Consider the following 15,458-nt stretch of genomic DNA (forward strand, 5'->3'; position numbering starts at 1 on the left):
ATACATGCGCAAGGTTAACACGCACGTCAAATCACCTTCTATTGTTTTCTCTCTGTCTCACGGTCGTAAAACGTGCTCCGTTTAGGTAGTAAGTATTCTCGATAGCGATCAGACGGATTGAAAATATCGACGAGCGATCGGAAGAATCCGGCTCTCCAGATTGTTTAATGATCGGCGTAGCTACGGTGCGCTATTATTTATCTACTTTTCGTGATAAGATTTCGCGCCAGCCAGAAACAATCGCTATTATTCTCTATCTGTGACTGAGAGCGCGATTAATTATAGATCGAATGCGGTAGGTCCGTATCTTTCACGAAACTTTATTTCACGTTTGACTATTTTAAAAACGTATCAATATGCATTCACAGACATCAAATATCTGTTTTGCACGGATTACATTAGGATAAAGAAAAAGATAAAAGAAAGAGAGAGAGAGAGAGAAATATAGCCGAGATAATATATCTCCAAAAGCCCTCGACTTTCCTGCAATTATTAATATCTTGGAAAGAATATGTCCAGGTAGCCAATTATCTTTGTCTGAGAAACAGAAATGTGGGACGCTGTAAACGAGTTCGTCTCGGTGACTTTACTTTCGAATGGCGAGGGACGGAGGGCTCTCGGATAAAGTTTGTCGAAGACGGGCGAAGGATAAGGAAGAGCAGGGAGGAACGAGTTGCTCCAAGTTACTCGGAGCACAGCGGCTGTTCTGGGGATTGGGGAAGCCCTCTCGATTCTCCGTTGTGCGAGGTTATTCTCCGGTGTCCCGGGATCTAGGAATAGAACTCTACTTACAGCATCAACGCTTCCCCATCCTTCTCTTCCGCCCCCTTCTCTCTCTTTTTCGTAGCCGCGGGGACACGGCGAGCAACGGCTAAGGTGCTGTTCGCAACCGACCGACCGTCTGTCATCGTCGGCCGTGCGTTTCGCTTCTCTCCATTCACAAATCTCCCCCACGCCGTGCACAACGGCCGCTGTGTTATTGTTCTCGATCGAACGACTTTTACAGAATAGTAAAAATAATTAAATAGCAGCTTAGCAACGCCAGTTAAGAAATCAAGAATTTTAATAAGTACGGAAACGACCTTACTGGCAATTCTTTATTATAATAAAACACAACGTTTCGGTCAGTAATACTGGTACTCTTCAGGTAACAAACTTACAAGAGTGCCTACAAATGTAAGATTCGTCGGATTAGAGATGTGAAAATTAAGTTGGATGTCAGAAATTTCGATGTACAATGCGTCTTGTCGTCAACGTTAGAAAACACATCTTTAATCTGACGAATCTTACATTTGTAGGCACTCTTGTAAGTTTGTTACCTGAAGAGGTCCAGTATTACTAGCCGAAACGTTGTATTTTATCATAATAAAGGATTGCCAGTAAGGTCGTTTCCATACTTATTAAAATAGTAAGAATATCCCGAGTTTCCTTAAACGCGCGGGTAGGAGAGGTCAGCTTAAAAACACGATTACAATCTTGTAGATAGGAGAGACAGCTATTGTTGAAGTACATTTCTTCAGAAATTTAAGTTCCAACTTAATCATGTCGTTTCGCGAAAACACGAAACTCTACTCGACGGGAAGTCCGTCAATTCGTTACAACGATTGGAAACAAGAAACCTTTTTCTTCGGAGATTCATCTTTTCATATGGATTTAAAGAAATTCTATTCGTTGTTTCGTTGGGTCTATTAATTCAACGAAGAAACACGATGTTCCGTCTGCATTAACAACGTCGTTGCTCTTTTGTCGTAAGATAAAAGTGAAGGCCCTTTAATCTGTATACAACAGATTGAAACGCTGCTCGTTTTCACGTCGATTACAACCTTTTCGTCCAGAAAGACTATAACTGACGAAGACTCTTGAGCAGCCGACGTTGATCGTGTGACTATTTCTATCTTCCGGCAAAGGCGTACACTATCGGACGAACATAACGGACTAATGAAAGGAAGAAGCCAAGGAGAGAAAGAAGGAGAGAATCCTAAAGCACTTCGTAGTTTGCGAGCACGGACTGACGATTTAAGAATCAGCTTGGCTCCTTTCTGACCTCGATTCCCGTGGAATCCCTAGAAAGCCTGATCTTAGCTCAAGGTTCGAGCGAGCTACATTCTTCTGCGTTCGCTCCTCAAGTGCATCGCGCTCGATCAAATCGACTCCGGAGAGCGCTTACTAGATTGCTTAGATTTCCGCGAAGTAATCGAGTAAAGCATCTGCATTTTACGTATTCAAACCTGTATCAGAAGCCAGTAAAGCAAGAGACATGCAAGATTTCATGAAATAGTAGATTTGAAATACTATTCTAAATAAAGCATAATTTTGTCTTTCGGAAACGTTAAAAATAGCTCTTCAATCTCGCCAACATACGCGACAAGGTTCCCTTGTATTAATAAAATACGCGAAAAGCTGAACGTTTTTAATTTTACAAATTACGTCTATCTCGAAGCTTATTAACGTCAAAAACGTGATATCCCACGGTTGTACCATTTTCATAAAATTGCAGCTGATGCGCAAATCGTTTTTAGACGATTATTTTCACCGTTATTTGCAACACCTTTTTCTAATTATTCCTTTCTCCATTCTTCGATTTTTCAATAATTGACCCATTTCTCTCCATTATCATAAAAACAAAACCAATGTAGTAAACAACATTCTCGGAAAGCAATGTTCCTCGGAATACAATTTTCAAAGGGCCAGTCGCGACGGAGAGGAAATGTCGCAAAGACATCGCCGGTACATCCTTCGGCAAATGAAATTAAGCGCACGACAAAAACAGGCTCTACTCTTCGTGAAAGCAACGGGGAGACCCGCGACTAGAATTCGGTCAAATGTGAGCGTTACGAGGTGAACGTGAGACGACCCTGGTCCTCCCGGTTGTCGCAACCTCGTTTCCACCCGCCCTTCTCCTTCTGCGAAACCGTCGACGATGGAGAAATCCGACGGAACGTCCTTGCAGGGCGACGAAAAGGGAAAAAAAGGAGTATTCTTGCCGCCGTTGCTCCCACGATCGAAACTCGCTCGCACAAGTGTTTCAATTATTGAAAATTTTTGTGTATCGCAACACAACATTTACATACACAAAAATTTTCAATAATTGGAGCACTATTGTAATAGCATATTCCTGAGACTAAATCAAGTAAAAAATGTCCTGTACTACTTTTTCCTCCGACAAACAGTTATCGAGATATCATAAACTAAACATTGAAAAAGTTATAAATTTTCGCTTGAATATCTCAAAAAGTATTAGTACAAATAAAAAATGTTTCAGATAAAAGTTGTTCATATTAATTAGTAGAATAAGATAGTATAATAAACAATAGGGGGTTCCATTTAAAAAATTGAAGGTGATCTTCACGTGACCTTCAAGCAACTATTCAAGGTAAAACCAATGGTACCATCTTATGTACCCCTTGAAACCACATAACTTTTGTCTGAAACATTTTTGTTTGCTGGGCTTAGTTTTCGAGATATTTTACTGTCCAAGTTAAACTGGGACACCTTGTATATCCAAGATTCTAAAGTAATACTAATCAATTCTCGCAATTAGTTCTGTCGATATTCAGTAACGCAAAGATCATGTGCACTTAAGAGGCACCAACCGAAATGTTAAGTTGCTTAACTACAAAAGAAAACGGTCAAAATTTTTCCCAGAGTAGAGTTACGAACAATCCAAATAATTCGATTACTAATTGTGGGCCCCAAAATGGGTTGCTAACTGTCTTTTTTTCCCCACATGCAATTAGAATTTACATAACGGCGCGACCTTCTGCGCCGTCAATTGTACGTCAGACAATCCGCTTCGTAATGCCCTGTTCTCTTAATATAAGACACGTCTGAAGCTACGTCCGCATACTTGAACTGCGTTTAGATTTCAGCATACGTGCGACCGCGTCTGATTAAAAAAAAAACCGCGATGCATTTCTATCGTTTCCGCGTAGCCACGGCATCGATCGCGCTGTAATTGCGCTTCGTGACAGTACGCATTGTATTGTACCAGACGATCTCTCCGTCGATCGATCTCTCGGTCGGCGCCACTGGCATGAATCACGTTCACATTCAGACGGCGATGCCCGTTCTTTCCTCGAGCGATCCTCGATCACCGGTGAGAGTAGCGGATCTCATTAAGACATCTCAGCGCGGCATAGATTTAACATTGAAAAACGTCGCGAAATACACATCGTGCAGGCAAGCTAAATGATCTCTACGTTCGCTTAAAATATTTCCACCTGCGTATACATCTTGATAAATTCGGCAAAAATTTCGAGCAACGCCCTCGTCGCGCCCACGTCGTGCGCGCGTGATTCAATTTCTAGCGGCTCTCTTAAATTGAACGGCCCGAGAGAGAGAGAGAGAGAGAGAACGTTATGATTCACACCGGAATCCAGATGACGCCGAATAACCACATTCTCTCGTGGAGCGGAGAGGAGGAGGACACGAGGGAACGAGCGTGTAACGGAGAAGAAGAAGAAGAAGAAGAAGAGAGGCGAGCCGCCGCAGATGCGCGTGTATTTATATGCGCGCGGCTAGTGACGTGCGCACGCATACGCCAGCACGCTTACGCACGTACGGAACGCGACACGCAGGCACAACGCCGTCGCGGGGCGCCGGCCGTCTCGCTCGGCGAGGTTCCTGGCGTCAGCCTGTCGGGCCTCCTGGGTCCCTCCTTGAGCTTCTACCCAGTTCGAATCTACGACCCCTCCCTCTCCTCCTTTCTCCCCGACGCGGCGTCTCGCTCGCTCTCGTCGGAGACGCTTTTCAATTATTCGCCGCGTCGCGCTTTAAATTCCAGACTTTAGAAACGAGCCATGATTGGGTCGGACACCGATCCTACTACTTAGCAAGTTACAACCTTACGCGCGCTAATTTTATTTATCTTTCTTTAAATTATTTACTTTTTCATCCCACCGTCGAGAAGATTTCAATGCAGTTCGTGCGACTATTCGCAGAATGTACTTTTAATTATTTTATCTCCTTAGAGCATTATTCGCGCACGTATAATAATTGTTCTTCCGGTGCAAGAGAGATAGCTAGGATTAATAAATTTTGCACAAAGGTTTTAATGGAGGTCTTTCTTCGTTTCACACTCAGCTCTTCATTCGTTTCACACACACTCCTCATTCCCTCGTAAAAAGAGAAAGAGAAATGGTTTCTATTTTTTTTCATTATATATCATATGTACGAATCCCTATTATAAAGTTTGCTTATTCTTTCTCTAAAACTCGCTCCAAAATAAATTTCTCCCCCCTCTCTCTCTCTCTCTCTCCGTCCTCTTGTTTCGCGCGCGTTCTCGTCCTCGCAGATTGGAAATAGCACGAACGCAATTCTCTCTCACCCCGCGAGCACTTTCGCAAAGACACGCACACCAGAACACCGCGATGCCCTCCCGGTGCGTCTGGCAGAATGGCTGGTCCACGTCCGAGTTACGATATCGTCGTCTGCGGCGGCTGCGGTTACGCTAGGGCGTGTTGCGCAAGGTAAATCGAAGAGCTTTCCCTCGACACATAATGGCTGGCACTTAGACATATATTTTTCTTGGCGCAAAAATATCTTCTATAATAACATCAGGAATTTCTTTCCTCTCTCCGGGAGAATCTCGTGTGTCCGTGATTCCGTTATTTCCATTTAATACGATCACCGCGACTCGTGTATCAACTTTTTAACAATCTGCTCTTTCGAAAATTTAACTTGAACATTTTTCGTTCGCGTGAAATTCACCGCCCGATCGCCATAAGGTGTACAGCTCCAATTTTCTTGCGTGCGTCTCAGAAGTAAATTTCCACGCGCGAAAAATCTTATGTGACCCACGCGTCAGCGGATTTATATAATCTTTTAATCGCGATTCTTATTTCGCCAAAGAGCCCTGCGAACTTGGGATTCGACTCGAGAGATTGACGTTGAAAATCCACGTAACTGAATTTTTAATGATCAACGTAAACTTTTATCATCTCTGCCCACGTCAACGCGCGAACACCGTCGTCGCCTGTATTACCCCCGAGCTGCGCGGCCGCTCGTACGCCCATCGACTGGAAATAATACATGCCGACGATCTCTCGCCCTCTCGCATACGCGAGCGACCTGTCGCCCTCCCTTACGCGCGGATGAGTCCCTCGCGATCGGCCTTTCGCGCACGCACGATCTCACGCAGCGACGCGCGTGCACTTTTGTCGCATCTCTGGCCTCGCGCTCGCATGATTTTCGCCGCGATGCACACAGCCGAGGTATCGCCATTCAACGCCTGTGCTAAACTCAATTTAAGAGCCACTAATGTCAACGTCAGTCCCTCGAGACTGTCCTGTTACCCCGCAGGCCCTCGCGTTCCTTCGCGTCGCGGCTTTGAAAAGAAAAACAAATTATTACAGGATACGCAATATTGTGAAGAAAGAAAGTGGCGCTATGTGTATACGGCAATGTTAATTCGTGGGACGCCGTACCGTAACTGTGTATCTCGACGCGCATGCGACATAATTCACGGCGAGGCAGCCTTGAGAGAAATAAATAGACGAAACATTAAAGCGGCCATGAAATCATCTCGAATTAGAGTAGCGTCGTCGCTCGACCGCGCGAGCACGTGCGCTAAACGCGTCGGGACGGCGTCGCATGGCCAATCTCGCAACCTCACGTACGCATATATTCCCTCCGTCTGTCCACGGTCTCTTTACGCGGGAGGATATGTACCATAATACAATACATACTCGCAGATCGGCACATGCGTCAATGGTCAATCTGCCAAGCCGCGGTATCCCGTTCGTGACTCGTCGCTGTGACACGTCGCTTATCGCTAGACAACGTGTCACGGTAGCGAGTAGACTTAATCGAGGTAATTGTGGGGTAAACGTCATGTTCCCCCGGATGATAAGAATAACGCAATTGTAATTTAATGTACTGGCCGCGTTCACCGGAGAAAATTGCTCAGCGAACGCTTGCGCTGATTGGATTACACTTGAAAAATGTAGAAGAATAATTCTATCACAGCACAGAGATCTAAAAGTATCTCTCCGCTGAACGCGGCCATTGTCAGAGCCTGTCAATCTATAACCGCAACTTATCGGCGTTTTTCAATTAAAAAAATTGACACGGGGAAATTCTTTTAAAAATCGAACCAAACTGGCATGAAAGGTGATATATATTTAAGTCACAACGTTTCGATCTCTTTATCGGATCCTTTTCAAGTACAATCTGGAAACACATCACAGAAGTACAAACCGCAATGCGAAGAAAGGAACTTTTAGTACCCATGTGTGCATTACAAAGGAGAAAAAATTGAAAATAAAAGAAGTTAGAAAGTGGAACCTGCGTAGATGCAAAATATACAAAAATGCGTTGCTTAGAAATCGCGATCCCGGCGCGAGTGCGTTTCGCGAGATAATATAAATTAGTTAAGTAATTACACCGCGTATAATGCACATGTTCATCGCAGTTAGATAACAGTTGCATTAGCGTTCGGTTCCGGAGAGAGATCGAGCTCGAGCGCGGCCGCGGCTGGATAGTTTAAATGTCACGGGGAATATCACCGCTCGAGACGATCGATGAATCAACAGCCTAGTGCCAGCCGGCTCGCCAGAGGAGAAGAACGGTGTGTATATCCTACGTGACCCGCAGCCCTTTGCCGTGTCTCTCATCGAGATCGCCGCTGCAGTTTATCATTGCGTCACGAATCGCCGCCACCGCTGCGCTTTTCAACCCGCGCGGCTCCGCGGCTCGCGATCAGCTCGGCCCCTCGTCCGCGATCGTGCTCGAGTTGTCACGAGAAACGTCATAATATCTCGCCGTCTTCGGGGTAATTTCGCCAGGAGAAACAGGCCCGGAATAAATGGTGTACCGAGACATCGACGAGACGTAGCTGCGCTGGCGCGCTCGTTACCGCGCGCTATACAGGGTGTCCCAGGAGGAAAAGTCAATACTCTAGGAGGTGATGGTATCGGTCATTTTAAGCAAAAGTGTTTATATGAATATACGTCCCATTTCCTACTGTTTCCAAGATACAGCTATTTGAATGACTCGTCTATTAATTTTTTTTCTGTACACTTCACCTTTCATCCAACCCCATAAATGTCTGCGGAAATGTGTATATTTATCTCTTATTCCCTATTTATTTCTTATTATCCTTAAATTAAGTTGTATCTTGCTACACCCACAGAAAAATTTCCGGATCCAATGCTATTACACTTCAATGTATCATAAAATAGGACCGATATAGCGCCAATCATATTTATTATAGTGAAAGGTATATTGTAATCTTACATGAAAAATTCCAAAATCTAGAATAAAATGATAGCGTGTATCGTCTTTTGTCGAATATCGTGGTGCCAACTTCGTGCGTTGTAAGATGGAGGGAAAATTTATTCTAAACACAAGAATATAATAAAATACACTAAAGTTACTCTTGTCTCAATATAGTAAGTCAATCTTTTTTTATTCGATAGAGAAGAATGAGAGTTATTGATTTTCTTTGGATATTGCCTAATTTTTATACTAAATGAGGTTGTGAGAAATATAAATGCGTCAAGAATATTCTTTGCCACGGTGACAGAAATCCTTTGTAAGGGTGTATATACACACACGTCGCTGGATCCTGCCCGGATGTATGGCGGAATATCACGTGATCGGGACCGCAAAGATCAAAGGGGCCGGCAGAGGATTTACTAGTGGACCTTCTAGTTACACTATGGTATTGACGTACACGCGCATGTTATCTTGCATTTCCGAGGAAAGAAGAAAATGGTTCCGATGAAACGTCATCGACAAAACGCCTTGTACACGATCGTGCTCTTGCGTCTTTTTTTTTCCAGACAACGCGTTAGTCACAGATACGGATTCGCGCGTCGACCGCAGAAATGGATTCTCCAAATCGCTGTTGGCGAAACGGTGCAGCATAATCCAAATTGGTCGCGTTTACGCACGTTTCGTTTAATTAATTATTGTTGCTGATCGCGCGGCACGGCGAAAATCCGACGCGCCAAGCACGCCGATAATTTATCGCCCGGCGCGGTGATCGATCGCGGAGCGCATTCGATCGATTCCACGCAGTTTTCCGCGTAACGCATGTTAATGAGATCATGGTGGGCGGTAATCCGTAACTCCCACCCTGCGCTTATGCGCCTTGCAACTTCGGCATTACGGTTGCGCAACGTTAAAGGGCATTGCCGTATTACGGTCGCGGAGAGATTCGAGCGATCGTTGAATTTCAAATGAATGCGAAATTAAACGAGCCATTAGAAAGCCATCACGTGTTTAATAGCACGTGCACACGCTGATGGGCAACGAGGCAACGTGGCATTTATTTAGCACGCGGGTCCCCGCGCACGGGATCTCCGCGTCGAAGAAAAATAATAATTCGAGATGAGCTTCGTCCGCGCTTCATCATTTCGTCGTGATAAATCATTAGCGCACGTTTACCGGTTCGCTACGAGCAATTATAATAGCGTTGCGCGGTCAAATATGAATGGTAATGAGCGTTGAATTATCGATGGAACGCGACGGGATGCTCGCCGCGCATACGAAATCGCGGGTCGTCGATTGCGATCCAACTTCTTTTTGCGTCGGTGCATCCGCACGTGCAAGTACGCAGTCGTGCGTATATCGATATATCGAATTCATCGAAATTCGCGCTGGCGTGAGGGCAGATGCTGGACTGGCGTAAATGTTCTCGGAAATAGTAATAACGCTCAATTGTGTAGTGCTATATACAGTAGGAGATGAACGATGCCCGCGCGCACTATCAAGGCTGCGTTTCGTAAAAAAAAAAGCCAACGCGTTTTCTCGCATTCTCGCGTTATCGGGCGCCAAATAATTCGCGACCCCCCTCTCTCTCTCTCTCTCTCTCTTTTCCGTCGTTTCTTCTAGAAATCCGTCTATCTTATCGGAAATGACTCAACCGCCGCTATTGAGCGCAACATCGGCAGAGATCTTGATTCAAAGGCTACGCCATGAATGGAAACTATGCGGCGATTCATGACTCGACTCCGCTTCGTGGAAGTTATTATTCCGCGGAATAATTCGCGAGTATTCTGCGAATCCCATCTTCGCGCGGTTGAAAACGACGCGGCCTATTATCGTATATCTTTCGAATCCATTCATCGCCAGGCACATTAGGGAGAAGCCGAGTCCATACTTCCGAGGAAAGCCTTTTTTTTTAAGAGAGAATCGTATTGCAGTTCTCGCCAATGAATGGGAATAATAAATCGCGATAATAACTTCCGGTGACGCGGAGAAAAGGTAGAGAAATACAATTAAATACGTATTATCGCGCAATTTTGAAAAATATCCGAACGCGCGAGAACAACTGGACGATATTTAGTGCAATTTCAAAATTAACGCGCGCGCTCCGCTAATTAACGTCGCTGGGGCGCGGACATTTTTGCACGAACGCAATTAATTACATCGCGCCAGTTTTGTTCCCTCGATTCCGCGAGCATCTCGGGTATAAATAGAGCAAGCGTCTTCTCAATTACGCGACAACTTGCGCCGAATGCAAAACGTTTGCCTCCGCCTCGACTTCCTCGCGCGCGTTATTCGTTCGAGGGTGGAAAGTTGTCGATGGTAATCGCGGTAGGTGACAGTAATAGGAAAAACGACATAAGAGCGGTGCTCAACAGGTGGATATAGCGTGAGCGACAGTCATTCGCGGCGTTTATTTCGCCTTCTATGTAACAGATAGCGACTACCATCGAGCAGCCAGCCTAGCAATCATCGTGACGTGACCTAAGTAAGCTTAACTGACCCAACCTTACGCCGACCTGTTGCAAGCCGTGCATTCGATATTGCCTCTCGACGTACTCGGGCGAGCGCTCGGGTATTCGCGCGAATGTCACCGCAGGCGAATGATTTATAGCGTCGTTTTATTGTCAAAGCCTTCGGATAATTATTTCTATGTACTGGCGATTACGTTAATTGTCGCCTTCGAGCGTGATCGCCAAACGTGATCGATCGTCGCGGCGACATGTAAAATGTAAATGGCAATGCCGCGGAGATTAGCTCGTTGTCGACATTTCAATGTGGTCGACACGGTCGCAATGCTCCGCGGCACTGCGACATTATGTAATAGCGCTCGTTCGTTAATAATCGCGCGCTAGCGACGTCCCGCGTCTACCGCGATATCGTATTCTTACGAAAATATGTTATCACGTGTAATTGGATGTCACTGACGCGAGTGTGCGTTAGCCTTTGCCCGGGAAAAGCTGTTGCGCGAGTCGATTTTGTATTTTTACGTGATACTAAGACACAATCTCGAGATAATCCCGGCGTGTATTACGCGACGTCTGGCGCCAGCTTGTCCGCGCGTTAATACATCTCAGACAATCGAAACCCCGCGGACTATTATTACGCGAAGAAGAGAAGTGCGACGCAAAGCCGAAGCCGTCCGCGTACGCCGGAGACATTAATAAGCGCTTAAAATCGCGTCTGGCGTTGATAAGAATATTAAATCATCATGATAAATGAATCGCTTCGTAACCTTTTACACCGTACGTTACTTCTCGGACGCTACTTGGGATTTTAATGTCACCTCGGTCTCTCTTTCTCCCGGTACGGCTCCATTAGTACACCTCTTCGCGTCCGCTTCAATCGCTCGTATTTCCTCCTTTCTTCGCAATATCGAGAGACACCGAGCAGGTGTCTCTTTGTGGAATGCGAGCGAGGCACTTTGACGCGGGAGAAAATACAAAGGGCACAAAAGCCGCTTCTTTTTTGCGGTCAGTGCCGCGTTCACCGGCTTTCGGGAATACGTCTCCGCGTCCTCGCTTCCGCGAGAACGATTGCGACAATTGTACGCGTGCCCGCGCAAGACGCATCTGCGCCCGGCCGGCCGATTGTTAAATCCGCGTCGATACCGCCCGAGCGGCCCCTCATTCACGGATCCCGCGTTTGTCGCCGTCTCGCACGCATGTCGGCGCGATTACATTCAACGAAATCTGGACGCGCGCGACGCAGCCTCTCGGCAGCTGTCGTGCTCGCTCATACAGGGTGGATGCGAAATAGGCGACGGTATTCTGGGCAGCCTGTCCGTGCCTATGAATAAAACACGACGAGGACCCCGCGTAAATCTAGATCTCCTAGGATGGCCGGTTTCTTCGCCAGAATTTCGCTGGACTTTATTTTGAGTGACACCAAAATTACGCGCTCGCGTCCGCTCGCCGCTGGCGGACGCAAAATCGTCGAATTGTTTAAATATTCCTTGATAAATGACCTCGTCTGTTTTGTCCCGCTGATGCATAGCAAGCCCAGAACGACAAATGCAACGATTCACTCAGCAACGCGCAGCATCGCGCCTAATTCAAGTTTCTCTCTCTCTCTCTCTCTCTCTCCCCCCCCCTCTCCTCTCCTCTGCCTTTCTCTCTCTCTCTCTCTCTCTCTCTTTCGCCGCGACAAGCTTGGACGGTTCGCGGAAATTTCTTAACGAGCGCGAAACTAGGTACGTCGTCGGTCCATTCATAAATTCCGGGTATCATGGCAATTTCGTTTCGCGAGTTTCGCGGCTAGTGGGCACGACTATAATTGGAGTGACTCGCATTAAATTAGAGAGAAACTCATGCGTACGTGGAAAGCAGATAGAACGGTGAAGACGACATGCCGACGTTGGTGCACGTACCTTGAAATCGTCGAGCGATCCTCACGTGAGCGCAATTTTATTCGCGCTCGCCCGAATTGGCGAGTATTCACGTCGAATATTTTTACGATTTTTTAATATCGTTGAAATAACGATCGCCGGTCGTTCTTATTATAATTATGAGAAATATATCACTATTCTTATAAGATGGTCCTCTCTATCAAAGAGTAATTAGTTATTAAGTTTAGGTTTAGGTGTAGTTGTAAGTATAAGTATCTAGGATAAGTGGTATATGTGGAGATATGTATAAGATTGTACTATTCTTATATCACCAAACTCGCGAGACACTCGTCTATTCCTGTAATGTGAGGTGTTGCAAATTGCTCACGTTTTGGCAGATTACTTGTAACGATTGCTTTCACTTGACAAGAATGTGAAATTGCTCAGTCTTTATCGAGGCATGTAAGTCGGGTCTAAAATAACCTTTGTCTAAAACATTTTGCCGGAAATGAAGAAAACATGGCGCACAAACTAGATAGGATTTCTCGACAAACGAGAAATTGAGAAACCTTTGTTACTCCCTGGCTCTCGTTTGACATTGTCTTAACATTGTCTTACGACAATATCGTTGTCAATGACCGTGTCTTTTTTACTATTCCAGCACCGTCATCGCGGGTAGGGGCTCTAACTGCGCCACGTTCGAAGTGCAGGATGTCTGACGCGTCGGAAGCGACGCTGAAAATTCCGGAATGTCAATGGACAATAACGATTACCATGTCCGCGCAACACGGAGACCTCATTGAGGCGGGCACCACTGTACACGTGGCGCCTCATTCATGAATTCCAAGTACAACCGCAAATTGGATTCGCCGGTTACACCGCCCTGCCAGAGGCCTGTAATTGCACGCGCTCGGTCCCCCCGGTGCATACGCCAGGCGTCGAGATCGCCGTACCGTCTTCTTCCTCTCGACAAACTATCGAAATGCAGTTCAGTCGATACAACGTACGATCAGACCCGAATTATACAGTCGAGTGTTTTAACGACGAAATAAAACAATTGTCGAGAATTAATACGGCAGCTTTTAGAATGATCAGTGTCATCGATTTGAGGATTATTGTCGACAAAGCGTCTCGAATTTGAATTCACGTTATCTAATCTAACCAACACTTTTAGACGGAGCAACTTCCCGATATTGCGTAGTTATCTCTTAAATGACCGGAATAAATTCGAAGATTCTCGGTCGAAGGAATCTTGGCGCTTGATTAGCGCAATAAATTATTAGGAGGTCGATTAAACGCAGTCATCGTTCGGATTAGTGTCAAAGATCGAGGTGGAAATAAAATCGCTGCTAATAACGGCTTAATGATCCATGAAGCGGAAAAGGCGAGCCATTAGCCTTGATGCTCTTTCGAGATACGAAGAGACGGCGTTAAAAAATTTGCGTTACATTGATTAAATAATTAACGAGGTGAAAATTATACTCCCCGCCGGCCTGAGATGTCTATCGCGTACGTATGACTTGCGCGTAATTAGCGAGCTCGCCATGCTCGCCGACAACGGATCTAATGATACGCTTACTTAATTCCGCGCGTTCATTCGGTCTTATCGATAGGGGAAGTTTCGTCGAGAGATGCGCTCCACCTCGTTATTCTTTTATATACTTTTCTTTTCCCTGTCTCGCAACGAGTCGCGCACTCAACGAGCCGTGGCAACGTGTAATTTGATCGTCTAGTTGGGCCGTTCATGCGAGCAGGGAAAAGCCAAATAGGCCTGGATGTGAAACACGGCACTTTCGTGTACGCTAAGGGACACAAACACCCATTAAACTCAGCGTGATATCATCGAAGGGTAGAAATAAAAGGGGGGAAAAAAGGGAGAAAGAGAGAGATATCCGGATCCTTTTTGATGAATTAAGCCGCCACTACCATTAAGTCCCATTCAGCCGCGGCAGTTACGACTGCTGGTACGCAATTTGCGCCGGTGACGAGTCACATACTTGACTCGAACGCTAATTGTAAGTGACCGCTCGTGGGCGTCGCAGGAAGCTGCGTGTGGTGCGTGCACACACGAGCGATGCAAGCGTCACGTCTCCGGAAAAAATCGTACGGCGCACGAGCCGCGGGGATCGCGCCGTCGCGTCGGCTTTCCTGACGTTTGATTCGCCAAAAGCTTCCGTTCGTGAGAATTCAGTCCGGTTTGACGTAACCCGCAGAGCGCAAAGGGAATAATAAAAGAATGGTATTTCGTGGAAATGGCATTGTTGCACGAAAGGTGCAACACAAATCCACTTGACGAGTGACGCGAGATACCGACAGACGCATCGTACGGCGCGTTATGAATTAACTCGTTATGAATTAACTCTTTCTCCCGGCAATGCATGTCATGTTTCTCCTCTCGTGCGTGCCCATCTTCCCAGGATTTCATGGAACGAAACGTAACAGTAGCCAGGATTGCTCTAATTGTACCTGGAATCGGTAAGAACGACTAGAACTCGTCTTTCGCGCTTTATTTGCATCGTTTCTTACAAACGCCGTCACGCCTACTGTCTCAAACTCATTCAGCTTTCTACTTCTTCTCTTGCGTCCTAAAAGATTCGTAATGACACGTTTGATATCTCGCAAATTACCGATCAACAGCACAGCGCATAATATTGGATATAGAATCGTTTCCCACGTATCTATGTGGGCGTGTCGTTCAAGGTTTTACGAGGCTTCTGCTTTCCCTTGACATTTTAAAAGCCAATTTTAAGTGTTGCATTTAAAAATTGTGATCTAAACTGTTCATACCTAACGTAATCTCAAGTTTATCTTTTGCCCTATCAACTTTATATGTTTAATTTAACAATCGACGTATCATACCATTAGCATGCATTTTTTTCAATGTACACACATATCGCATGCCTTTCTGTATAAATTATCG

General features: G+C 45.7%; 1 protein-coding gene across 1 annotated transcript; it reads left to right on the plus strand.

The window, feature by feature from the left end:
* Positions 1-4,379: 4,379 nt before the first annotated feature.
* LOC105565045 lies at positions 4,380-13,607 on the plus strand. Its single transcript, XM_012017884.1, has 3 exons — positions 4,380-4,499; positions 5,348-5,468; positions 13,200-13,607. Exons 1-3 carry the CDS (start codon positions 4,380-4,382, stop codon positions 13,376-13,378), a joined length of 420 nt encoding a protein of 139 aa, XP_011873274.1. The 3' UTR covers positions 13,379-13,607.
* The last annotated feature ends 1,851 nt before the right edge of the window (positions 13,608-15,458 follow it).

The sequence above is a fragment of the Vollenhovia emeryi genome, unplaced genomic scaffold (assembly GCF_000949405.1).
Source record: "Vollenhovia emeryi isolate VEMERY1.0 unplaced genomic scaffold, V.emery_V1.0 DF939156.1, whole genome shotgun sequence".
NCBI classification, from domain to species: Eukaryota; Metazoa; Arthropoda; class Insecta; order Hymenoptera; family Formicidae; genus Vollenhovia; species Vollenhovia emeryi.